This window comes from Saccostrea echinata, unplaced genomic scaffold (genome assembly GCF_033153115.1).
Source record: "Saccostrea echinata isolate AGI-Se365-2 ecotype Australia unplaced genomic scaffold, CSIRO_AGI_Sech_v1 ptg000054l, whole genome shotgun sequence".
Lineage (NCBI taxonomy): Eukaryota > Metazoa > Mollusca > Bivalvia > Ostreida > Ostreidae > Saccostrea > Saccostrea echinata.
This window is the reverse complement of record NW_026889803.1, coordinates 60678155-60705000: the sequence shown is the minus strand read 5'-3', so window position 1 is coordinate 60705000 and position 26846 is coordinate 60678155. Positions and strand designations below refer to the sequence as shown.

The 26846-nt window shown below is 34.7% G+C and overlaps 1 protein-coding gene across 1 annotated transcript in view; it reads right to left on the bottom strand.

Moving 5' to 3' along the window:
• The window catches only part of LOC133205076 (nucleolar protein dao-5-like), a 60339-nt gene that overhangs the window by 6543 nt on the left and 26950 nt on the right, over positions 1–26846 (bottom strand). Inside the window, exons 4-10 of the mRNA XM_061340815.1 lie at positions 15595–17039; positions 14607–14696; positions 4704–4799; positions 2957–3052; positions 2083–2251; positions 1670–1756; positions 1400–1531 (exon numbers count right to left, since the gene is read on the bottom strand). Coding sequence (XP_061196799.1) covers positions 1404–1531; positions 1670–1756; positions 2083–2251; positions 2957–3052; positions 4704–4799; positions 14607–14696; positions 15595–17039 — 2111 coding nt within the window. The 3' untranslated portion in view covers positions 1400–1403. The remainder of the gene's footprint in view (positions 1–1399; positions 1532–1669; positions 1757–2082; positions 2252–2956; positions 3053–4703; positions 4800–14606; positions 14697–15594; positions 17040–26846) is intronic.

Below are 26846 nucleotides of genomic sequence, written 5' to 3'. Positions count from 1 at the left end.
TTTTCTCCAAAAACAGATGAGGGAGGAGGTTTTTTTTTATCATTATTGGCAATAAAGTAGATGAGAGATGTATTTTTTATACTCAAAATTTTTAATAAGATTCTATGTGCATAAATATACTTTATTTAATTCCATTAAGGTAAACCACTTAACATCTCACAATATAAAGTTAAACCATACATATGTAAAACTGATGCTACTTTATCATTAAGTAATTAAATTGCCAATTAAAGTCTTCACTGCTGTTCCTTACCAATGAAATCAGAAACTGAAGCACTCTCATTTAATTAAGAATGACCAGACTGACATTGAGATTGCTCTCTAAAAAAGCTTACCGATACTACTGGAATTCCAATGTTCACTGTTGACACTCATCAGTTTTTTAAACTGTTATTGGGACAGGAGACAACTTCATGTTTGCAACATAATTTGAAATATTTGCAAAATGCTTTTAAATTTTAGTTTTTCCTGTTAAAGTTTTTTTTTAACATTATACAAGCTATCATTTCAAGTAAAGGAAAACAAAACTGTAAATACTGATATGAAAATATTTTGTTGTGAAAACTACATTTAGGCATTTCTGAGGAGCACAGAAAGGGTGACCAAAGAGACATAGACAAGTATTATAACTATATACCTGTGAACCACATGGTAAAACATGTGTAAATGTTTGCAATTGTGGTAGCAAACACATAAAACAAAAGATAAATTAAAGGAAACAGCAAATATATTGTTCATGTTATTGTGGTAAAACTTGTACATTGTCTAGCATATAAATATTACTTTTAAAAAATGCATTTGCACCTACTTCCGTTTTTAACTTGTAAGTATGGTGATGGCTTGTTTTGATATGATTAGAATTCAACGTCTTGTAAATTGTAATGTTTTGAAATTCTGATCAATAGGTTTGCTTTATATCCATTGCTAATCAACATGTGAACATCACAGGCATTCAATTCGAATGTTTTGGCCAAGTCTCTTTGAAAATGGCTACCAGAAATGAAATTCGAGCACAAAACTATGACAAAATGAAGGCAGAATTTTTTTTTCCAGATTGGTCTCAGTATTACAAACTTTTTTATTTTTATCAAATATATGATAAAATTTTTAATGCAGCTACCTCAAAACAGATGCATGCCGGCCGAGAATCGTAATTCCAATTCTATGTGGCCTAATTTGTTTTAACTTCTGTTTCTCATTTAATGTTTGGAAATATGAGAGCAAAATTTGGGGAAAATACTTTCTTTTTAGAATGGGGCCCATGTTCAGTTCCCCACAAATTTTAATTTGCCCTTGGGATATCATGTGATAAAATCTATGAGCCCACACCAAGTTTTACTCGCATTTGGCAAGTAGTGGAGTGCTAAGTTGACACTGTGTCTCACTTTAACATAATTACCTCCTCAGTCAGAAGAGTCACTATCTATGATGTCCCTCAATCTACTGAACTTTTCTCTTGGTGGTGTGGCCTTGACCTTAGGAGAATTATCTGACCTTGAAAATAAGCTGTTCACTTTTCTTTTCCCTCTTCCTGCAAAATATAAGAAACAAAAATGAAAATGAAATGTTATCTAGTGCTGGTGTGGAATTTCAAATTGCAACAATGCTAAGATAAAGAAATGATTAGCCACTCATAGTTTCTGACACAGGAACCTACATATATTCCTACCTTCCACTTTAAGAATGTTGTGTGTATCTAGCTCAGCAGCCTCCTTCATTAGTCTCACCTCTTCCACTTTTTTCATACTTGGTCTGCCTACAGGAGGAATGAACATAATGTACAGAAGTATAATGGCATCATATTTTTAAGTCTAGCATACAACACATAAATTAACTTTTTTAGAAAATAAAGGTACACAGGAAATCAGAAGTATCTCTCAATACTTGAGCTCTCCTAAATTTGTTCTACTAATTGTAGAAGAGAAAAGTTGCATCAAGACTTGAGACACCTTTTTTTAACTTTTACTTTGAATTCTTTGTAAAATTGTTTCAAAATTACTCCTCGTACAATTTTGGTCCGATTTTGATAAAACTTGGTACAAGTTTAGAAAACATCGGGCTACATAGATAACTCTCCCCCACCTTCCATGCCTGCCTCCCTCAATAGCTGCTTCAGTTTATTAATTTTCTGGTTTTCAGTAGTGCACCCAGACAGATGTCGAGTGTTTGTGACTAAGATCCCCACTGCCCTACAGATTTTCCGTAACTCCTTCACCCAAGCACTTTCCTCTTTACCATCACTTGGGGAAATCTGTAAAAAAAAAAAAAAAAGATATGAGACATGGTCATGCTAAGCTTGAAATTATGATTAAGTTTAAATGCATGTTATCACAATTAAGATAATAAATTACCGATAATCTATATATCAATGCAAGCCTACAGTATTCTGGTTCTTTTTATTCAATGTACATATTCATGAAAAATTCATGAAAATTAAGTCAAGAATAGTGAGGTCAAGGTCATGGGAAAGATTGGAGTTAGACAAATTATGAGAGTTAAATAGCTCTCACCAATTTGCACCAGTGTAGGAATTTTGATTTCAAAAAAATCTTGAACATTTTCTTTGAAACTGAGCTATCTGCAATCTGAGGAATAGTGAGGTCAAGGTCATATGGGAGGTTAGAAAAATGTCAGAAAATTTAAGGAACTGCTAAATAGCTCTCATTAATATGTATCAGTACTTGAATTTAATATTGAAAATATGTAGCTCTATACATCTATCTTTGGACTCGGTATGGAGCAATCGGCTATTCTAATATTCGGCTATTCTGATAAAATTAAATTGACAACTTGACTACTGGATAAAACGGGAGCCACTGTATCTTGAATAGTTTCTTTGAAACTGAGCTAGATATGTGATGGAAGGACAGAAAGATGGAGAATAGATATGGCAAACCTTAGATGCCCCAGCCACATAATGTAGGGCAAAGATATACACTGAGAATTTTTTAAAAACCTTTTTAGTTTCTTTTGATGATTTCTTTTTCTTTTGAACAGGAGATGGGATTTTTGCTGAAGCTCCACTCTCAGAATCTGAACTACTATCTGAACCCTAAAAGAATAAAACTTTAACATTATACCCTGTAACTATCACTATTTTACAAAGCTAATTATATTTTAACCCTAATGTTTACATTAAGGAAAGATAAGTAATCAAAGATTACAAAAATCACATTGACAAATGTCTATACTTAACACAAAACAAATGAATGTTCTGGTAGTATGCATCCCTAGATGCATCATCAGTGCAAGTTTGTGTTCATCCCTACATGCATCATCCAAGTTCAGTCACTAAAGGGCTTATAGTTACTTGTGAATAGACCTGCTCCAAAATATTTTGGTCACTCATCCAGGCAAGAGGCCCTGGGACCTTAACAATCATGTATTAAGTATACCGGTAATACAACCCTCAGTAGAGAAGATTTTCTAAGAAATAATGCATTTTCACTACACAATCGAGTTCCACTCTTAACACCAGAATCCCTGATCCAGGGGCCAAGAATATCACAATTCTGAAAGATGCACCCTTGCTCATCATTATTATGCACTCAGTTTATCTGCTATATATCCAGGAGCAGAGAAGACTCAAAAAATTAACATACACTCTCTATATATTGTACAACAGGTATTTTCTGCGGTTGGAAAATTTTGCGATTTGACCCTTGAAAGGTAGCAAATTAATTTCTGCGCTTTCAATTTCTGTGGTTGCATTATACTGCAAAAAATTTATTTAGGGAATATTAACACTGAATTCTAATGATTTCACAGAACACTGCTTACATTTTTATAAATTCATTTAATGACATGTTGATTAAAGGTGCATGAGAAGTGGTACAAAGATCTTCTATATTCAAGTTAGTCTTCGTAAACTATTTTAAAACCTTTTTATTTCAAATATCCATAAGCATGATTCTTTTTCTTAGAATGAAGAGTAAGAAGACATGAAATAACATTAAACCAGGTTGACTGACATTCACACCTCTTATCAAACTTGCATGTATAAAATATCTGATTTAATATTGACTCCAGGTGTAAAGAAGATTTTTTAAAAGATTGCATTTACTTGAATGGTTTAGGCCTACCCATCAGGCCCCAGGGAGGCAGGTACCATGAAATTCAAATTTTTGCTCCCCTTTACCCATAGATGCTATATGCCAAAATTGGTTGAAATTGGTTCAGTGGTTCTATAGAAAAAGCTAATAATATTCAATTGTTAATGCATGACTAAGACACACGATGACAGACGCAAACAGATACAGTAAAACACGCTTATTGCGAACACGCTGATAATGAATTGATGCTTACAGCGAAGTGATTTTCATTCCCAATAGCTTTAATTCATATTGTAAACTTAGCAGTTATAGCGAATTACTCTTGTAATGAATCAAAATTGTCAGTACCTGGCACTTCGTTATAAGCTTGTTTTACTGAAGCAATAGGTCATCTGAGTTATAGCAATAGGTCATCTGAGTTACTCATGCATCACTAGATGCATTATTCATGTATTTTTAGTTTCAGTAAGGCTTATAGTTACTTTGCAATTGACTGGCACCTAAAACTTTAAACAAGACCCAGTCACCAATGCTGATGTAAGGGTGGGGGTGGACCATCAACTCAACCAAGTCTAATCTAGTTGAGCTAAAATTGTATGTATTCCATTAGCAGTTGTATTTCATGGTTTTTAATTTTTTTTAAAAAGATACCTTTGTAGTTGTTTTTGATGATTTCTTTTTCTTTTGAACAGGAGATGTAATCTTTGTTGAAGCTTCACTCTCAGAATCTGAACTACTGTCTGAACCCTACAGGGACAAAAATACAACATCATACCCTGTAAACTATCAACATCATACAGAGATGATTATGTTTAATCCTTCATCTTTAATGTGGAAAAATAGGTAATCAAAGACTACAAACTACACCTCAGCAAATATCTATATGTGAGGCAAAGTCCAACATCAATGAATACTCAAGTCATGTACATTCCTAGATACCTCATCAATGCAAGTTTGGCCACTCTTGCATTTACAATTACATCGAAATGGACCTGATCCAATACTTTTGTCCATCCAGCCAGTCTGGTAATATGCATCCCAACATGATTATCTATGCTAGTTTGGACACCACAAGGCTAAAAGGACTTGCTCAAAAATTTAAACCATGTCACTCATCCAGACAAGAGGCCTAAGGGCCTTGAATTGCTCTTCTGATAAACTGTACAACCTATCACTTTTATTTGAAGCTTCTAAGTATCCTGTATATTTAGATAAAGCCTTGAAATTCCAAAAGTACGTCATCATGACCCATATTATGGTTAAAACACTCTAAGAACCCAAGATGAATCAACTGACAAAGTTTAAGGATTCTAAGCCCCTTATTATCTTAATATTCAGATATTTAGAGCCATAAGATTCCAAAAGTAGGTCTGGTGACCTTTTTGGTAAACATAATCCAGGACCCAAAATGCCTAAACTGACAAAGTTTGATGATTGTAAATCTCTTATTAGTTGAAATATTTAGATATTGCCTTGAAATTCAAGAAGTAGGTCACTGTGATCTACTTTTAAGTTGACACATTCTGGGGACTTAAAATACATCAATTGACAAAGTTTGATGATTTAAAGCCAATTAATACTCTCAAAATATTTCACTTCGAGGACTCAAGATGCATCAACTGACAAAGATTGATGATTCTAAGCCATTAAGTACCTGAAATATTTAAAAATACCCATAAAATTTTAAAAAAGGTCATGGTGACCTACTTTTCAGTGGACATACTTTGAGAACCCAAGATGCATCAACTGACAAAGTTTTGATGATGAAGTTTTGAACTCAAGATGCATCAGCTGACAAAGTTTTGATGATGAAGTTTTGATGATTCTAAGCCAATAAGTACATAAAATATTTAAAATATAGCTAAACAATTTCAAAAAGTAGGTCACGGTGACGTTCTTCTTGGTTGACATTCTCCAAGGACTCAAGATGCATCATCCTACAAAAATTATGACTTTTGGTCTTAAAGTGTCCAAAATATCCCCCTAAAACAATTTGAAAATGAATGCCTGCAAAATTCGAAAAGTAGGTCACTGTGACCAAGGGCTGTCACGAGTACCCGAAATAACCGAGAATCACGGTCCAAGTTGTTCGGTTCGGTTTCAGTTCCATTTTTCCAGATTTCGGTTCAGGTCTGGTTTATATATTAGAGTCTGTTCAATACAAAAAATGGCGTCGAAATCAAAGGAATGATGATGGTAACAGTGATAAATAAACATCACAACTGAAATCTACTTCATTCCATGACAGAACACTTGTCACAGAAGTATTGGATAATTATCAAAATGAGCAGGAATGGTCAGATTGTGGCTAATAGTAGGCCACGTAGTTCTACACACTGATGTCTAGACGTTCGCATGGTTAAGACTTGTTTTCTACACACTGATGTCTAGACGTTCGCATGGTTAAGACTTGTTTTCAATGTAAAGTTCTTTAATGTAACAAATAAAAGATTTTTCAAGTTAAATTCATGAAATTAAGGTTTAAAATAGATGTAAATAACCAAACCGAAAAACCCGAAACCAAACCGAAAATTTACAGAACCGACCCAACCCGAAAAATTTTGGAACCGTGACAGCCCTACTGTGACCTACTTTTTAATAAATATGTTAAAATCCCCAAGATGCATCAACTTACAAGGTTTGATGATTCTTAACCTCTCAGGATCTGAAATGACCTTAAACGTGTGAGTAACTTTGGCCTTGCTGTTCTTCACCAGATTTTCCCCCTTGTAATACCTATTGTTGCCCCGTCCTACCCCCGGGGTCATGATTTAAACAAATTAGAATCTACACTACTCCAGGATGCTTCAACATAAGTTTCAGTTTTTCTGGTCCAGTGGTTTTTGAAAAGAAGATTTTTCCTATATATTTCAATGTAAAAATTGGATTCCCTATTGAGTCTCTGCCCTACCCCCAGGGTCATGATCCATGCAAGCATAGTCCAGGTAGGGCTTATAGTTATTTGGGAAAGGATCTGCTCCAAAAACTTAATAGTCACAAGCAAGTTAGGTTCCAGTAAGCAGTGATTGGGAAGGGCTTGCCCCACGCGCCATAGTCGCATTGAAGTGAAAATTGGCACATTAAATCGATCATTGGTAGCACCAAGGTACGCATTCAAATTTTAGCGATGTTAGGTGGAAATATATTGCGTAAGACTTTCTTGCTTGTTTTACTTTCGTTTTAAATGCAGTCATTTTAACACAACAAATCTCATTGGTTAAAACGTGGCAAAAACTTCTTCCTGTTACATGAAGTGCTTTATTTAGGACAACAAAGGTATATTAACTCACTCATTTCTAATGTTTAATTGAAATTTTGACGTTATTGATCCAAAATACAAGAAAATTATATTGTTCGCGGGTTCCTTTAAATGTGCTACGCTGCATACATGAAAAATTAAATTTGGTTATTGAAGAAACGTGTTTCTTTTCATATTTGACGTTTGTTTGTCATTTTGTTTTTTCTTAAAATGGCCCATCAGAATATATAGATGGCCCATTCATTTTCAAAATGGCCCATTAAAAACTTTGACAGTTGTGCCATAGTCCCATTGACCTTGATGGCCTTCCCAATCACTGAGTAAGGCTTATCTTTCTTTGGCAATGAATTTGCTCCTTAAACTGGGACACCAACACCAGGCTGAAGCAAGGGTTGAGCATAAGCTCATTTTGATCCAGTCATGGGCATGATCATGATGATGGAAACAAGTTATCAAAATAACTTAATTAGGTTACTTCACTTATTATTGATTTAACATAGAAATATCTCATTTGAGTTAATTCTTAAAAAATTGAATTAATTTTGTCAAAAACATCAATATTTTTAGTTTCCTGCTGATTTTAAACAAGTTAATAAAACAAGAGGCCCATGGGCCACATCGCTCACCTGAGAAACTTTGGCCATGCTGTTCTTAACCAGTTTTCCCCCTTGGATTCCCTATTGTGGCCCCATCCTACCCCAGAGGGTCCTGATTTGAACAATTTAGAATCTACACTATCCAAGGATGCTTCCACATAAGTTTCAGCTTTTCTGGCCCAGTGGTTCTTGAGAAGAAGATTTTTAAAGATTTTTCTTATATATTTCAATGTAAAAAATGGATTCCCTATTGTGGCCCTGCCCTACCCCCGGGGTTCCTGATTTGAATAACTTATAACCTACACTACTTGAGAATGCTTCCACATAAGTTTCAGTTTTTCTGGCCTAGTTGTTCTTGAGAAGAAGATTTTTAAAGATTTTTCTTATATATTTCAATGTAAAACTTGGATTCCCTATTGTGGCTCTGCCCTACCCCTGGGGGTTATGATTTGAACAATACAGAATCTTTACTACCCCAGGATGCTTCCACATAAGTTTCAGCTTTTCTGGCCCAGTGGTTCTTGAGAAGATTTTTAAAGATTTTTCTTACATATTTCAATGTAAAACTTGGATTCCCCATTGTGCCCCCCCCCATCCCTGGGGGTCCTGATTTGAATAATTTAGAATCTTTACTACCCCAGGATGCTTCCACATAAGTTTCAGCTTTTCTGGCCCAGTGGTTCTTGAGAAGAAGATTTTTAAAGATTTTTCTTACATATTTCAATGTAAAACATGGCAGGGCTAGACAAATAGCATTGCCCGACGCCCGGGACAACCAATTTTGTTTGGCGGGCAAGTTATTTGATAAGTGGTACCTGCCCGCGGACAAGTGCTTCTCCAGTTAACAAAAAATCAAATGTTGTTTGTTTCACCGCTGTTGAAATGTAAGGAATCACAGTAGAGCACCTGTTTTTGCTGCTGTTCATCACTACATCGAATACTCGGTCGGAACTCCTCTAGAATTTACCCATTCATGTGTAGTTAAAATATACACACGATGTAAAACATAGCAGCTATCGATTCCATGTCAATAAAAGTGGAAGAGGATTTTAGACCTTTTTAGGTATTGTAAAGTTGAAGAGGATTTTAGACCTTTTTAGGTATTGTAAAGTTCATGCCGTGAATACAAACATTTTATACTGATATTAAAATTGGAGTTGTTGACTGGCGATCACAGAAAGTCACGATCGGCATGCAATGGTGGTTTTCATAATCAATTACTGTATAATATTTTTTTTTTGTTTTCAATTAAACAATTATACATTATTTTTAAATAAAAAAATAGGGAATACCTCATTTAAGAATTTTGAAGAAAATAGACTGAAACTTTGACTTAACTAATACCCCGAAAATACGTAAAGAAATCTGGATTTTAAACGTAAAATTTTACTACTTAAAATATTGAACTGTGATCATGTATGCATATTATGCAGGATAGGAAATAACTTTTTTCAGTTGAGAAATTGCAAGTTGACAATGTAAACTTTAATTCTAATGCTTGATATTCATATGCCTTGCAATTGGAAATCATCAAATGATTTGATGTCTTCGATTTTTGGGATGTTAAATTAAGTAATTCATAGAAATGTTTAAATTATGTACATGTACATATAGATATGCGCACTGCACAAGCTCAGAAATCTCCCTGGAACAAGACTTACCCCTGAATTTTTCCGTGGAAGAATTAAGTGATTTTGGTATAGTTTGGTCCCCATGTAGTTTATCAATTGAGGAATAATTTAATATTAACGATAATGCTTTAATTTTGTGTTAATTAAGAAAAAGGTGGGACAAGCATATTTTTTGGTAGGACAAGTAATTTTACGATGGTAACCTGTCCGAGGGCAAGTACTGACAAATTCTATTTGTCTACCCCTGCATGGATTCCCCATTGTGGCCCTGCCCTATCCCTGGGGGTCCTGATTTGAAGAATTCAGAATCTACACTACCTGAGGATGCTTCCACTTAAGTTTCAGCTTTTCTGGCCCAGTGGTTCTTGAGAAGAAGATTTTTAAAGATTTTTCTTATATATTTCAATGTAAAACTTGGATTCCCTATTGTGGCCCCACCCTACCCCGGGGGGGGGGGGGGGGGGGGGTGTCATGATTTGAACAATTTAGAATCTTTACTACCCCAGGATGCTTCCACATAAGTTTCAGCTTTTCTGGCCCTGTGGTTCTTGAGAAGAAGATTTTTAAAGATTTTTCCTACAATTTTTCCTACAATTTAGAATCTTTACTACCCCAGGATGCTTCCACATAAGTTTCAGCTTTTCTGGCCCTGTGGTTCTTGAGAAGAAGATTTTTAAAGATTTTTCCTACAATTTCAATGTAAAACTTGGTTTCCCTATTATGGCCCGGCCCTACCACCAGGGGTCATGATTTTAACAATTTAGAATCTACACTATCCCAGGATGCTTCCACATAACTTTCAGCTTTTTTGCCCCAGTGGTTCTTGAGAAGAAGATTTTTTAATGACCCCACCCTATTTTTGTCTTTTCTTGATTATCTCCCCTTGTAAGGAGACTTGGCCCTTTATTTTAACAATTTAAACTCCCCTTCACCCAAGGATACTTTGTACCAAGTTTGGTTAAAATTGGCCAAGTGGTTCTTGAGAAGAAGTTGAAAATGTGAAAAGTTTACAGACAGATGGACGGACAACGGACAATGGGTGATCAGAAAAGCTCACCTGAGCTTTTCAGCTCAGGTGAGCTAATAACTTAATGAGGTTACTTCACTTATTTTTGACTAAACATAGAAATATCTCATTTGAGTGAATTCTTAAAAATTTGAATGCCTATTAATTTTGTCAAAAAACATTAATATTTTTAGTTTCCTGCTGATTTTAGAGTTTTGCATTGAGGTGAGTTAAGGATGAAATAACTGAAATAAATTATGATTTGTTAATTTCAACTTGTGAAATTTTAAAGATAGATTACTTTTACTGCCATGACTGTTTATTAAACACCCGAAGTATAGCATGATTAAAGCTTTTCAGATACCAATAGGTTTGAAATAATGAATAGTAAAGTTGAACTTCTGTATTTCGAACACGGATATCTCAAATACCATGAATATGTCGAAGTGATTGGGGAGTCCTAACCAGGTATTCTTTAAGAATTTTCCTCTCTCAAACTTTCTGATATCTCAATGTTTTTTCTTGGTCCCATCAAGTTCGAGATAACGAGGTTTGACTGTTTTAATAACCTGAATAAGTTACTGAAGAAAAACAAAACAAGAAGTCTGTGAGCAAATGCTCACTAGTAATACCCTCGCTCTGATGTGAATATACCCTCACATGTTGACATCGAATTCATACAAAATGAATCCCACCATTTGGCATGCCTAAACAAAGAGTGTGCTAAAATTTCAAGCATCTGCGCTAAGCAGTTGCTGAGAAAACTGTGACTGAAATTTGGTATGGACAGATGCATGGATAAACAGGAAGATGATGTCAGATTTAAATAAAAATGAATCCCACCATATGGCATGCCTAAATTAAGATTGTACTAAAATTTCAAGCACCTGTGATGAGTAGTTGCTGAGAAAACTGCGACAAAAATTTGTTACGGACAGACACACACACACGGACACATAGACAGACAGACACATAAGGGTAAAACAGTATACCCCCTTCTCCTTTGGAGCGCAGGTATAATCAGGGAAAAATAATCCAAATTTATGATATTTAATAACTTAAATTATTTTAAAAATAACTTGCCATTTCTGATCCAGGTGAACTAAAAACCATGCATTTAAATATAATCAGCAGCAATATTTCTTGACAATTTTTAAAATAACTCATAAGTATCTCCTATCCTCTCTTATAAGTATCTCCAATCCTCTCTTATAAGTATCCCTCATCCTCTCTCATAAGTATCTCCAATCCTCTCTTATAAGTATCTCCCATCCTCTCTTATAAGTATCCCCCATCCTCTCTTATAAGTATCCTCATCCTCTCTTATAAGTATCCCCATCCTCTCTTATAAGTATCCTCCATTCTCTCTTATAAGTATCTCCAATCCTCTCTTATAAGTATCTCCCATCCTCTCTTATAAGTATCTCCCATCCTCTCTTATAAGTATCCCCTATCCTCTCTTCCAAAATTACCTTTGTACAGTCCCTGAAACGTTCTACTTTCCCACTTGAACGGTGAGCGAACGCTGAACGAACGCTGAACGAACGCTGAGCGAACGGTGAGTGAACGATGTGTGAACGCTGAACGCAACTTGGTGAACGATGTGTGAACGGTGAACGGTGAGCGAACGCAGAACGCGAACGGAGCGCAAACGCGAACGCAAAGTGAACGGTGAACGAACGGTGAACGCAAGATGAACGATATATTCGGAATGCCTCTGATCTTTTCCTTGCATTGAAACTATTTTATTGTTTTATAATGTCAGGTGCCAAAAAAATAAATAAATAAATAAATCAATAATAAATAAGTAAACCAATAGATGAATGAATAAATAAGTCAATAAAATAAATTCTCCAAAATTGTCCTGAGAAAGACGATGCATGCACATTAAGTTTTTAATCACACGATTTTTATCGCATTAAAACATTGCAATTGTTGTCGAACGCTGAAGTATAAGAGATATTTTTTAGTTGAAAAATAAAAATGTTTATTCTTATTTGATAACAAATCAGAGAAAACTTCTGACTTATAGAATGAATTAAAGTGGTTGTAACATCCATTCATATATCTCCGTGTTAAGGCGATTTCGTGTAAAGTAATGAAAAAAAAAATAATTACAAAGGTCAGTGGACGTTTTGCATTTATACGCTCGTATTTTAAATTTTAAATACAATAATATATTTTGTGTCATTTCTATTTTTCATGATGATTTATCAGGCCCGTAGGAAGCAAATTCGGTTTGGGGGGGGGGGGGGGGGCACAGCCATACAAATTTCAGTTGATAGTTGCAAAAATTTCCTGACAAGCCAAAAAAAAAGGACATCGGACTTTTTATTGCGGGGGCACGTTAACTATAGTAATCTATATATCGGCAAAATTATTGGGGAGGGGGGCACGCCCCCCCCTTGCCCCCCCCCCCCCCCCCCCCCCCCCCGGTTCCTACGGCCATGTTTACTGAGCAGACTTCTACATTTATCTGTAGATGGCCGTGATTATACTCGGACAAGATAATACAAAGATACATATTCATATTATTTGTTATAAATTCAATTTTCAGAACTTGATATTCAAGTAATATCCTGTTATAGTTTTTATTAAACAGACAAATGAGAGAGAGAGAGAGAGAAATATTCCGTTTTAGCCCCCCCCCCCATTTCAGGCTTCACTACATGTCTGTACCTATATCAAACAAAAACTCTGAAATTTTTTTCTAAAAAAGTAACTTTTTTTTTTATCAACAAATCATATCCATTTGTTTGACAGTCATACTCGTTTTTAGTTCACACGAAGTCCACGTGCTTGTCCTGTCAATCAAAATCATTCGACACTGTGCAGGTGTGAAAGTTTCGTCACATCGAAGACGAAGTGCGAGTATTTCCAACAAGTTATAACATATATTTTTATTATTTCTAGATTTGATTCCAACATTTGAATAATAATTGAATAAAATACATAGGGCATTAACACTTGAATTTGAAACATACTCTCTGCCAATTCCAAATACCACCGCCGACACGTGTACATTTTGAACTACTATTGTTTTGTGACTTTTTTAGATGCCTGTTTGTTTTGAGACTGAAATTTTTGTTCTAAAAAAGACCTTAACTTTTTTTTTTTAAATGTTATTTAAAATATTTTGGTAATACAATACTGACTAAGTAACCGATTTAGGGGGAAAAGGGGGGGTATTAATCATATCGAATGGCAAACATATAAAGTTACGATAAAGAAAGATTTTTTTTTTCTCTATAACTATAGACTTTACATATTATGGTAGAGAAAATTCTGTAGTGCATTACATTTTAAATAAATATTTCCTTTAACCACACCATCAATTTAATTCGCTCCAAAGATAATAAATTAATACGATACCCGCAGTACTATGTATAACTCTCTGAACTAGTTCTATCATATTTTCTGTAGTAATTGCAAAAAAAAAAAAACAAAACGTGTTATAAATAAATATTTTCGTAATTTTGCTGCGTAATTATTTGACTTGGATAATTATATCTCCATTAACGATTTGTCGTCTTTAACAAAACAACAAAATGTAGCAGTGCTTGAAGTATTTGCACATTGCCCTTAGTTAAATTTTCTTATTTCAGCATCGTTCTACATAGGTAGAGAATGTGCTTATAACAACATTTATTTTCCAGAGTAATTTAATAAATAACCTAACAGCTAAGTTAGAATAATAAAAATATATATCGTAGATATTTTCCCCATGAAATAATGATTCTTCAAACACGATATGTGAGTTACAGTGTATTAAATTAAAAAACCTGTATCTCCTAACCTACAAAAAGATAAGTCCTTTCACTTCGGAGTTCCGAATGACAATGAAAACTGAACGGTAGGTGAACGCTGAACGCAAGGTGAACGCAAAGTGAACGGAACGAAGAGCGAACGCTGAACGCTTTGTGAACGGTGAACGCGAGCGCACGGTGAACGCAAAACTGTGAACGGAGAGCGAACGGTGAACGCACGGTGAACGAACGGTGAACGCACGCTGAACGAACGGTGAACGAACGGAAAAATGGGAAAGTAGAACGTTTCAGGGACTGTAGTTGTTTTTGATTTCTTTATCTTTTGGACAGGAGAAGTCATCTTTGTTGAAGCTTCACTCTCAGAATCTGAACTACTATCTGAACCCTACAGGGACAAAATATTTTTAAAAAATACTTTAAAAAATACTAACATTTTACAGATCATACTTCTTAATACCTATATGTTCATATTGCACACTTGAACACCTTGATCAGCGTCATTATTTCAAGGCTTTTAAAATTTCTTTAATTAAACCCCTTCAACTACGACAAATGGACAATTTGTCCAGTTTATGAGCACAGATGCAAGTACATTGGCACATACAGAAGATAGGGTACCAGCCATTTACTCCCAGGAAAAGCACAGATGTAAGTACATTGATACATACAAAAGATAGCATACCAGGCATTTACTCCCAGGAAAAATTTGGAGAGAGAATAAAGTATCGTTGAAGAGAAATTAATGTTGCTTTACATAAAAATACATCCAAAGGGAGTGGGAGTAATTTATCTTAAAATAATACAATGCTAAGAATGCTTTGATTGATTACAAATTGAGTGATGCATTGTAGATTTCAATTCACTTTAGATCTAAGGGCAGTCACTCTATACTATCACAGACTTAGAATTCTTTATATGCAAGAGAGTCCTTAAAATCTTCTTGTGCACCAATTTTCATGTTTTGCCTTTCAAATATTTAACAGAAATCATGATAATTTTAAACCCTTTTCAGATATGTAAAAAATATTTTTACATGTATCCCTATTTTTTTAAATACATTTTTTTCAAGTGTAACAAAAAAGATTAGATGTGAAGGATTCCAGAAGCTAGGTTCCTATATATATACAATTTAAAAAGGAATCTACATGTACTTTATACTTTATGCAGCATAATGATCTTGAATGAGTTAAATGACACATTAACTTTTCAAATACATTGCTATACTTTCTCAGTAATGTACAAGTTTTCTACAGGATATTAACTCTACATGAATATCTTTGTACCTGATCCATTTTATCCTTCCCTGACTGTGTTCTAACCTCTTTAACACTTGATGATGGTGTCTTTCTGTGTCCAGATAGGGGTGCGTCTTGGTCCGAATCAGAGTCATCTTTCCCCGACTCTTCTGTAGCCTCTTTAACACTTGATGATGAAGTCTTTCTGTGTACAGATAGGGGCATGTCTTGGTCTGAATCAGAGTCGTCTTTCCCTGACTCTACTGTAGCCTCTTTAACACTTGATGGTGGTGTTGTTCTGTGTACAGATAGGGGGACATCCTCTTCAGAATTTGAGTCTTTAGAAATTATCTCCATGTCTTCCGAGTCATCTTCAGAATCTATCACTTTTTTCTTCTTTCTTTGAATCTTTCCTTTACTTTTGTTTGTGGTCTTCTTGCCTGCCACATTTGTTTTACTCTCTGCTTTCTTTGAGTGTTTACCGTGAGAGGCCTTGGATTTCTGTTTGTCCTGCATATCTTTTTTTTCATTCTTCTTCTTGTTTTTCTTCACATCTGATTCTGACTGAGTTTTATCCCCTTTACAACTATCCTGACTGGAAGATGACAGCTTTCTAATTTGTGCTAAAGACATACCTTCATCCTCAGAACTTGATCCTTCAGTGATACTGAAAATACTTCTTTCTACAGTTTTAATTTTTTTTGACACAGTGCTTTTTGTCTTTCCACCTGAGGTACTTTTACTTCTGCTAGGTTTATTCTCTGCTTCGCTGTCGAAATCGTCCTCGAAGATTTTATTCTTCTCACTTGGAAGTATCCTCTGCCGTTTGGGTTTAGCTTCTTCCTCAGACTGTTCAGAATCACTAGATATGACCTTCTTTCTTTTAACAGACTTCTTAGTCCCAACACGTTCTTCTTCACTAGAAGAGTCTTCACTCGATTTCTCAGAAATCTTCACATCCTCAACATCACTATCAGAACTTAGACTGTACCTCTTCCTTTTTTTCTGATTTACCCCTTTCTTTGGTGACTGATTTTTCTTCAAAGCTTTTTTGGGTGAAATGAATTTTGACTCATCTTTAAAAGGCTCATATTCAGATTCACTGTCTGACTCATCTGATGAAGGCTCTTTCTCAACCTCATTTTTATCCTCATCAGAATCCTCAGCATTTTCATCTTCATCTGAAACATCCCGATTATTATCATCATCACCTTCACTCTCAGAGTCCAGAACAGCAATAACTACATCTTCTATTCTATCAATATTTTTCTTTTTAACATTTTGTTTTGCTTTCTTTACAGGAGACTTTTTCTTCAATGGAGATTTCTTTTTCTGAGGTGATACATGTGCTGGTTCATCTTCCATCTCCTTGTCTTCATCATCACTTGATTTCATTACAGCATCTACCACTTCATCCACCCTCAGTTTAGGTGACAAAGAGGTCCTTGATGTTTTCTTACTTCTGGGACTCTGAAGAGTCACAGCAGATTTTTCTGTAAATAAAAATGAATCACTGATCACATTACACTCATTAATCTAAACAAATTACATAAAAGATGACAATAACAAGAGGCCCAAGGGCCTTAACGGTCACCTGAGTATAATACAACAACTTACAGGATCCATAGAATATAAAATAAACTGGTAGATGAAGCTAGCAAGAGAAATAGGATGATCAGGATCAATGAATTAATTAGTCTACTATTTAGTAACAACTAATATTAAAATTAAGTTCTATTTTGTCCCTAATTTATCACTATCACCATGCAGACTGTTAACGAACTATTGGTAATTCTGTACTATTTTTATCCCCAAATTGTAATCTCTCACATTGGCCTCTCTTGGTCTTTGAAGAAATTTTAATAAGTTATTTTTGTCTCAGTTTTATTATTCTATTATTTACAAGTCTATCTGATCATTAAAACTATGAAAGTAGTTTTTGTATTATACAATAAATTTTTTTGCACAATTCTCTTATTCTATTAACTTTTCAAATACATTATTTGCAGTGATTAATTATCAAATGTGAATTTCAAAGGGGAATAACTTCTCTCAGTAGAATACAAATTAATAGAGCCCTGGCCAAGGCCAGAACATTGACCAAATGGTCCAGATGTTTAAAAATCTGGTAAAAATATTCTTGCTTATTAAAACTTTTACTTCATTTGCCTTTGATATGCCAAGGAGCAGAGAAGATTTTCAAAGAAATAATGCATTTTTACTACATGTACCATGACTACAGATTCAACACAGCCCTACCCTAACACCAAAACCCATGACCCAGGGTCATGAATTTCACAAATTTGGAAGAGTTACCCTCATCATCATAACTCTGCACTTAGTTGAAGATTTTCAAAGAATTAACACATTTTCACTATATTATCAATAGACCCCCCCCCCCCCAATGAGAAACACAAAAGCCCCTCACCCTGGGACCACAAAGTTTTAAAAATTTTGTAAGAAGCACTATGCACTTTGTTTATCTGCTCAACACTAAGGATTAGACAGGATTATTTAACAGAATAAATGCATTTTCACTACATAATTAAAGAGCCCTGCCCTAACCCCAGAACCCCTGACCCAGGGGCCATGAAATTCAAAATTTTGGAAGAGACACTCTTGCTCATCATAACTTTATACTTGGTTAGTTTATTTTATACCCAGGAGCAGAGAAGATTTTCAAAGAATTAATGTCTTTTCACTATAAAATCAATAGAGCCCCACCCTAACACCAGAACCTCTGACCCTGGGGCCATGAATTTCATAATTTTGGAAGAGGCAGACATGCTCATCATAACTATGTATTCAGTTAGTTTATTTAATACCCAGGAGCAAAAAAGAAGATTGTCAAAGAATTATTAATAAATGTAATTTCACTATATAATCAAGAGCCCCCCCCCCCCCTTACACCAAAACCCCTGACCCAGGGGCCATGAAATTCAAAACTTTGAAAGAGGCACTCTTGCTCATTAAAACTATATACTTAGTTTATTTAATACCCAGGAGCAGAGGAGAAGATTTTCAAAGAATTAATGTATTTTCACTATATAATCAATAGAGCCCCCCCACCCCCTTACACCAGAACCCCTGACCCAGGGGCCATGAATTTCACAATTTTGAAGAGGCATTCTTGCTTATTATTACTATGTACTTAGTTAGTTTGTTTAATACCCAGGAGCAGAGAAGATTTTCAAAGAATTAATGTATTTTCACTATATAATCAATAGATCCCCCCTTACACCAGAACCCCTGACCCAGGGGCCACGAACTTCATAATTTTGGAAAAGGCACTCTTCCTCATCATAACTATGTACTTATAGTTCACCTGCTTAATATTCAGGAGCAAAGGAGAAGATTTTCAAAGAATTAATGCATTTTCACTATATAATCATTAGAGCCCCACCCTAACACAAGAACCCCTGACCCAGGGGCCATGAAATTCACAATTTTGGAAAGGCATTCTTCCTCATCATTACTACATGTATGTACTTAGTTCATCTGCTTAATATCCAGGAGCAGAGGAGAAGATTTTTGAAGAATTAATACATTTTCTCTATATAATCATTAGAGCCCCGCCCTAACACCAGAGCCCCTGACCCAGGGGTCATGAAATTCACAATTTTGGAAGAGGCATTCTTCCTCATCATAACTATGTACTTAGTTCATTGGCTAAATACCCAGGAGCAGAGGAGAAGATTTTTAAAGAATTAATGCATTTTCACTATATAATCATTAGAGCCCCACCCTAGTGCCAGAACCCCTGACTCTGGGGCCATGAATTTCACAGTTTTGGTAGAGAGCTCAATGCTTATTACAATCATGCCAGCAGTTTGACTGCTTGATGTCCAGGAGTAAAGAAGAAGATTTTTTAAAGATTGCATTAACTTTGATGGTTTTAGCCCCATCCCTCAGGCCCCAGGGGGGCAGGGACCACGAATTTCACAATTTTTACTCCCCTTCACCCATAGATGCTATATGCCAAATTTGGTTGAAATTGGTTCAGTGGTTCCAGAGAAGAAGCTAAAAATGTTCAAAAGTTTACGACCGACGACGGACAAAAACAGATAGCAATAGGTCACCTGAGTAACTCAGGTGACCTAAAAACTGGGTGCTCAAAGATAAAACATTCAGATCCAAGAATTTTTGTCCCTCTCTTTCACTAAAAGTGGGGGATATTAATTTGGATCTGTCATTCTGTGTGTAACATTTCATTTCCAGATGGTATCTCAAGAAGCCTTTGAGCATTTGCAATGAAATTTTATACTGCAACTCCCTATGGCCTAAAGAAGACCCCTTTTGATTTAGAGGTCAAAATGTCAAAGGTCAAGGTCATAAATTCATACATTCTGCTTGTAACACTTTCATTTCCTGTGTGTAATACTTTGTTTCCAGGCAATACCTTTAAAACTCTTTGAGCTTTTGCAATGAAATTTTATATCAGAACTTCTTATGGCCTAAAGAACAACCCTATTGATTTTAGGTCAAAAGGTCAAACATCAAGGTAAAAAAATTCATACATTACAAATAACATTTTCCAGATAATAACTTAAGGTTTCTTTCTTTCTTAAACAAAATGCCCAAGAACATTGAATCGCTCTTCTGATACCATATAGCATGTTCCTTTAGCAGGTGTAAACTTTGGCATTTTGCTTGCTCTGAGGTATGCCAATGATTTTGGCAGAACTTTTTTTGGTGGACACGGAGTTCCATGACTTTGCAAATAAGAGAAAATTTATCTTTCAGATGAGTTTCAGTACATTTAATATACGTTTGAATCCAATTCACGTGAGAGTTTGAGCAAATACAAATGCCAGTTTAAAGATATAACATTTGACAACAGACTGATCAAAGTTGTTTTTTTTCTTGTATTCAGTACTTGTAAGCAAGAGTGCAAATTTAGCGATTAAAATTTTAGCAGTCTACTACAAAACTGCTAAAATAAGCCAAAATTAGCATCCCACTAAAAATTCCCTCTACAGTGATTTTTCTACACTCAATTTAGGTCCGAATATCGGCCCTTTCCCCTCTTAAAAATTACCGATTTTTTCCCAATTTTCAACTGCTTTTTTCCCAAAATCAAAACGTATTGTTTTGGTTTAATTGAATTTTTTATGTACGACTTATCTAAAATGGAACGCTATTGTTTTTGGTCATTCGGACGCTTAAAATAACGCGAAAAACAACAGTTTAATTGTGTGTTTGCAAGACTTGGAAAATTGATCATGTGGAAGTCAAACTTTTGTGTCAATACATCGTAAGAAATTTAAATATGCATGTGAATCTGTTAAGCATAGCTTTGTTTGTAATTTGCAAGTACTAGTAGTTCTACAACAGGTGTCCTTGATTTCACGAAAATTACACTGTTTCTTCATCCTGCAGAGACTGGATTGCAGAGAAATATGCGATACAGCAATACATGCTTGTAAATAGTGTCAAGATTATTCCATCTCAAATGCGAGCAATAACGAGAAATCGGGAATGATTTTTTTTCTCTCAATTTATAATTCTACCAAAATGGTAAAAAAAAAAAGAATATCTATAGGACAATCAAAATACAAAAATGAAAGAAAATTAAAATGTAGAACTGTCCATTTTGTTGAACTTGAAAAATTTTGTAGCAAATAAATTCAATAAATGATATTACATTTACTTATTATTAGGGATGTCAACGAATATTCGAACATTCGAATATTCATTCGATGAGTTGATATTCGAATATGAATTTAAGATTCGAATATTCGATGTTTTTCAGATTTCATAAAAAAAAGAGGTACTGTGATTAATGAATTTTGAATAGAACAGTGCTGGAATTATCTCTATTAATTTACTAGCGATCAATTTCGATCGCCTGATTTCTTTTGCGACTTTCTTATCTTACAGATCTACTAAATTGTTTTGAGTAAGGTGTTAAAGAATCATACAATAATGCTTTATATATAATACAAAACGCACTTTCATATTTTTTATTAGTAAAATACGACCGGATCTAGAATCGAGGACAACAAAATTAAAACCTTCTTAGAATGTCTAAAAGACGTAACGAGTACATGTATACGTATCAAAATAAATTTAATTGATCATTGAATAAATGTCGGATAGAATTAGCCTGTAATCTGTAATTAATATTGTTGAGGGCTCAATTTCAGAATAAATTGGTAAATTACTTGATTATCTACGGTTGTACATTTTGTACATAATCCTTATATTCATTATCGGGAAATTAGTTAATAACCTAGGAAAATTGTCTATGGAAATATTTGTTTATATTTTAAAAACATTGTACCAAAGATTATAATCATATCTCTGATAAGGCTGATAATTGTAATTAATTACACGTATTGAAATCTGAACAGTATACAACTATCTTGCCTTTGGTATAAGATGACTGGTTCCTCAGTTGGAGCTACTATAAATACGCATGTATCATTTGTTAAAATTATACTTTTCTACATTTAAATCAATTATTTAGTTCAAACATTGACAAATATCAAATGGAATTCCTTATTGTACGACTACAAAAGTCTTCATACAATTTTACTTCCAATATAAGTATACCTATGCTAAACCTTTCATGAGAGTAGGATGATGCATATTTAAAATAAACTAAATTTTATTTATTTTATCGAATATTCGAATATATTCGAATACTTTCATTGAATATTCAAATATGAATTACTGACGAAATTGACATCCCTACTTATTATTTTATTTTACTTGTCAATATGAAGGTTAATTACAATCTTATTGTTTTTTCCCAATTTGACACAAATGTCGACAATTTTTCCCAATTGAAAAGGCACAGGCCCCTTTTAAAAATTGTAGAAAAATCACTGCTCTATATGGTAAATTGAACAACCTATTACTTCTATTTGAAGCCTCTAAATATCCTGTATATTTCGATAAAGCCTTGAAATTCTAAAAGTAGGTCATCAGGATCTACATTTTTGTTAAAACACTCTGAGAACCCAAGATGCAACAACTCACAAAGTCTGATGATTTAAAGCCCCTTAGTTATCTTAAATATTCAGATATAGTCATGAGATTCCAAAAGTTGGTCACAGTGACATACTTTTTGGCAAACATACTCCAAGGCCCCTAAATGCCTCAACTGACAAAGTTTGATGATTTTAAGTCTCTTATTATTTGAAATATTTAGATATTGCCATGAAACTCCAAAAGTAGGTCACTGTGGCCTACTTTTTAGTTGACAAATTCTAAGGACTCAAAATACATGGACTGACAAAGTTTGATGATTCAAAGCCCATTAGTATCTCAAATTTTAAAACATAGCCATAAAATTTCAAAAGTAGGTCACAGTGATCTACTTTTTAGTTAACACAAGCCGAGAAACTAAGTTGCACCAACTGACAGTTTGATGATTCTAAGCTAATTAGTATCTAAATATTAAAAACAGGGAATTATTTAATCTTAGACTAATTATAAATCCTGGATTTTCAGAAAATTCTGAAATCAGGTGTAGTGCCTGAAAACTAACTTAGTTTTGCTTGAAATTATCAGTTTTCACTGTATAGTACATAGATACTGTCTAAATGGGTAAGTGTGTATATAAGAAGCTAATATAATTGAATTATTGTTTATTTTTATTCATTCATGTTTTTATTGTGTTCCAATTTCATATTTTTATTGTTTATTTTCAGTCACAACTATTATTTCTAGGGTAAATGTCTTTTATGCAGTGTATCTGGTGTTCTACTGTTGTATCTGTAGAAAATAATGACGCATGCGCAGATGGGGGTTAGTCGATGCCTGGCATCAAAAAACGACTAACCCCCATCGGCGCATGCGTCATTATTTTCTCGCTAAATTCTGCAGTTTTCTGCAATCAAACGGCGATATTAAAATAATCCATCGAATGTCCGTCATTAAATTATGCTATGACTCCACTGTTATCGCAAAACGTTCCTTCCGAGTTGTAGATATCCGTTAAACATTGCCAACAACGCACGGCTTGATAGTCCCCATGAATGAAGACCCGACTGAAGAAATGACTCGCAGCAAACGAAAATACATACCGATGCGTCTTCAGCACGACAACTGCAAACACTTACATATGTTTTCACAATCGTAACAACTTTTAAATCCAACGAAATGGTCAGAAAAACGCAGCGATGTAAACACTACCAAATTACAGCAGCTTCTTTATGCAGACAACCACTCCTCGACGTCACAGTCGTAAAATACGACGTCACAGGTACACTGTTTTCCCGAACTTTTCTAAAGCAAAATGGCGATTAAGCATTGTACGTAATATAAGGCATACTGTCTTTGTTTTTCAGCACACGTACTTTTAATTGTTTGTAAAAAGTTCTCCTTTAACCAGGTAATTGAATATCACAAGAGGAAAGGAAACTGGAATGTCTTAAGTACAGAAATCGGTCTTTGAAATTTGAAGATCCATGATCCGCCCACTTGTTTCACCTCCAGCTAAGAGGTGCATATTTAGTGTGCAAATCGAGAGTTTTAAAGCCATTGTGACGTCACCCTCAATAATGTGTAACAGATCAGTGAAATCTTATAAACGAATCAATAAAAAAAAGTAATAAAGAGTTAAACTGTGGAAATCATTAGTTTTCAAGTCTTGTGTACTATAAACAAATTATTACTGATTAATCAGGTGTAAGGCACAACGATTCTCCACAAGGCAGCATTGATATAGTAGTACTTGATGTACATGTAGTAGTTAGTACTTGATGTATACATGTAAATATACTGTAGATAATCCGTTTATTTGAGATACCCCACCTGCCCCCGAAATGAATTTGTATTGAACCCTTTTATCGATTGATTTGTGTATGATCAAGAACTAACGAGAATGGGGTTGACTGGAACGGGGGGGGGGGGGGTGATGGGAACGGGGGGGGGGGGTCGACTTCTTATCGTTAGCAAATAGCAAATGGATTTCAGTTAAAATATCTATAAATCCCCAGCGATTTTATATGATATTGGATAACGATCCCCTTTTTTATATCAAATATTTAAAAAAAAAACCAATTCTATAGGTACCTACCCCCACCAGGAAAACTGCTCCCCTATACTCGGTGAAATTCGTAAGTTTCTCTATTAAAATATCGAAAGCCACACATGTTTTTGTTCACATTTTATTTATAGAGTCTTATACAAACAAAATTAAGATGTATTATAAGAATTTTTAGTGTGTTTCTGTGTGTATTTGTGTGAGGGGGGGGGGGGGTGTAGGGGTGTTTGTGGACATCCTCCCCAACATCCCCTTTAAATCCTCCATTGAGCACAGGTGCAAGAGACATTTCTATAAATATTTACCGTTGGTTCAGCCGAGATATATGGATATAAAACCACTTTTTATAATTTTTAACTAGTCTTTATAGTTTATAAGTTCGACTAAAATCTTAGCTATATTGTCACTTGCCGAAAAATCGAAGTATATGGAATGAGTAAGATATATGTTACTGTCGACGTATTTTAAATACTTGTATGATATTCCCCGAATATACTATTAGTCGCTCCATTCTTTCCCTATAATTTCTAGTAGATCTGTCATTAACGGGGGAAAATTCTTCAAATATACAGATTCGGTGTAATACATGTAGCACATTTCCATCAAAACTCTTTTGCTACAATTATCTATTTCGTTATGAATAGCAATATAGAGATATAACATGCTCATCAATTTTACTAGAGCTATTATTCCTGCCAGGCCACCTGTGAAGGAAATGTCACTCAGAATTGCCGAGGAAAAGAAGGGCGGGGGGGGGGGGGGTACCAAATATTGCTCAAGGAAGTGCTGCGCTTTTATTTCCGTTAAATGACTCATGACTTAGATGACTTCCATTGCTCAATTTCTATCGTCTAAGAGAGCAGTTCTTCTACATTAAAAAATAACATTAAAAACATTTTGAAGTTTAAATCTTTGTGTACGATTTTTGTTTCAGAAAAGCTTATATATATATTTTATCAAGTGAAAACTCGATCACTAAAAGATACTTTCATAAATCTATTAGTATGTCAAATGGTCTGTCTAGGTGCTGGCCGCGAGTGTTTTATTTTGTTCTTCGCAAGTTAGATTCCTTCAAGAATCGTTTTAATATTTATCAAAAACACCATGAGAATATTTTGTCGACCTATACTGAATAACCCATTCAACAAAAATAAAAAAAAAAAAGGGGGGGGGGGGGTTACTCGCGCATCAAGCCTTGGCTTTCGGTTAAATGCAATATAGTGATACTGTGTTTTGTATATTTTTATATGATACCATTTTAATTTACTGAGTATGTAAAATTAGAGGTGAAAATCATGTTACAGAAATCTATGGTAACGTATTATGTATATGCATCTCAATACATGTACCTGCAATTCCATCTGTATTTTTAAAAGAAATGAAGTGTCTGATGAGACTGCAGCTTTACTGTTTTGTACTTAAGGGCATTAGCAAGGTTCCTGGCTATTGTATAGAAGCCTCTTCAGCAGATTTAATGGCACTAAATTGGACCCCCCCCCCCCCCGAAATAAGTTATGAAATAAGTTATGCAAGTTTTGGTATTTTTCTTTTATTTCTTTTCTTTTTTCGGGGAAGGGGGTATGCTTGTCAAAATTTTTCAGACGTCATCAATTATCCCCCCCCCCCATTTCTTGAAAAACGATGCTTCGTGCTTGGTTTATTCCTCATGATGCCAGTAAATCATCTGTGAATTCTTTTGAATGAATTTGTTTTCTTTGTGCAATCCAGATAAAATGTTTTGAAGTCATGGATTTTGTGGCCACAAACATGAATTAATGCTTTACCCTTTGTTTGTAAGGATAAGCATATACTCGGACGATCGTCCCTCTCCCCCTTTTTTTAAACACATGATCAATCCACTCTGTAAAGTATGCTTGATAATATTTTCACACAAAACGTCATATATCTAATGTACTTTCATTTCATTTTTAAGTGATTATGCTAAATGCCCTTCATTTTCAAGCCCCACAAATACACAAATAAAGCAGCTGAGGTTTTTTTTTTCTTTTTAAAGTAAAGATAATATTTGAATATCCTGTGAACTCCAGTTTAATGAATTACAAACACAAATATTAGCATTTGTTTATTATTTTACATGTCATTAAATGTCAGATACATGTCAGATACATGTACTTCATTTTGAGTTAGTCGTTAGGGTGGCACAGTGGTTAGAACGTCTGCTCTAGAGCTGCGGAGTATGTAGTTGATCCTTACGTCGCGGGTTCGAATCCACTACGGGACGTGGAGACCAGTCCTTCGAATAAGATTATATAAACCGAGGTCCCATGTCGCAGTAGGTGCTGGC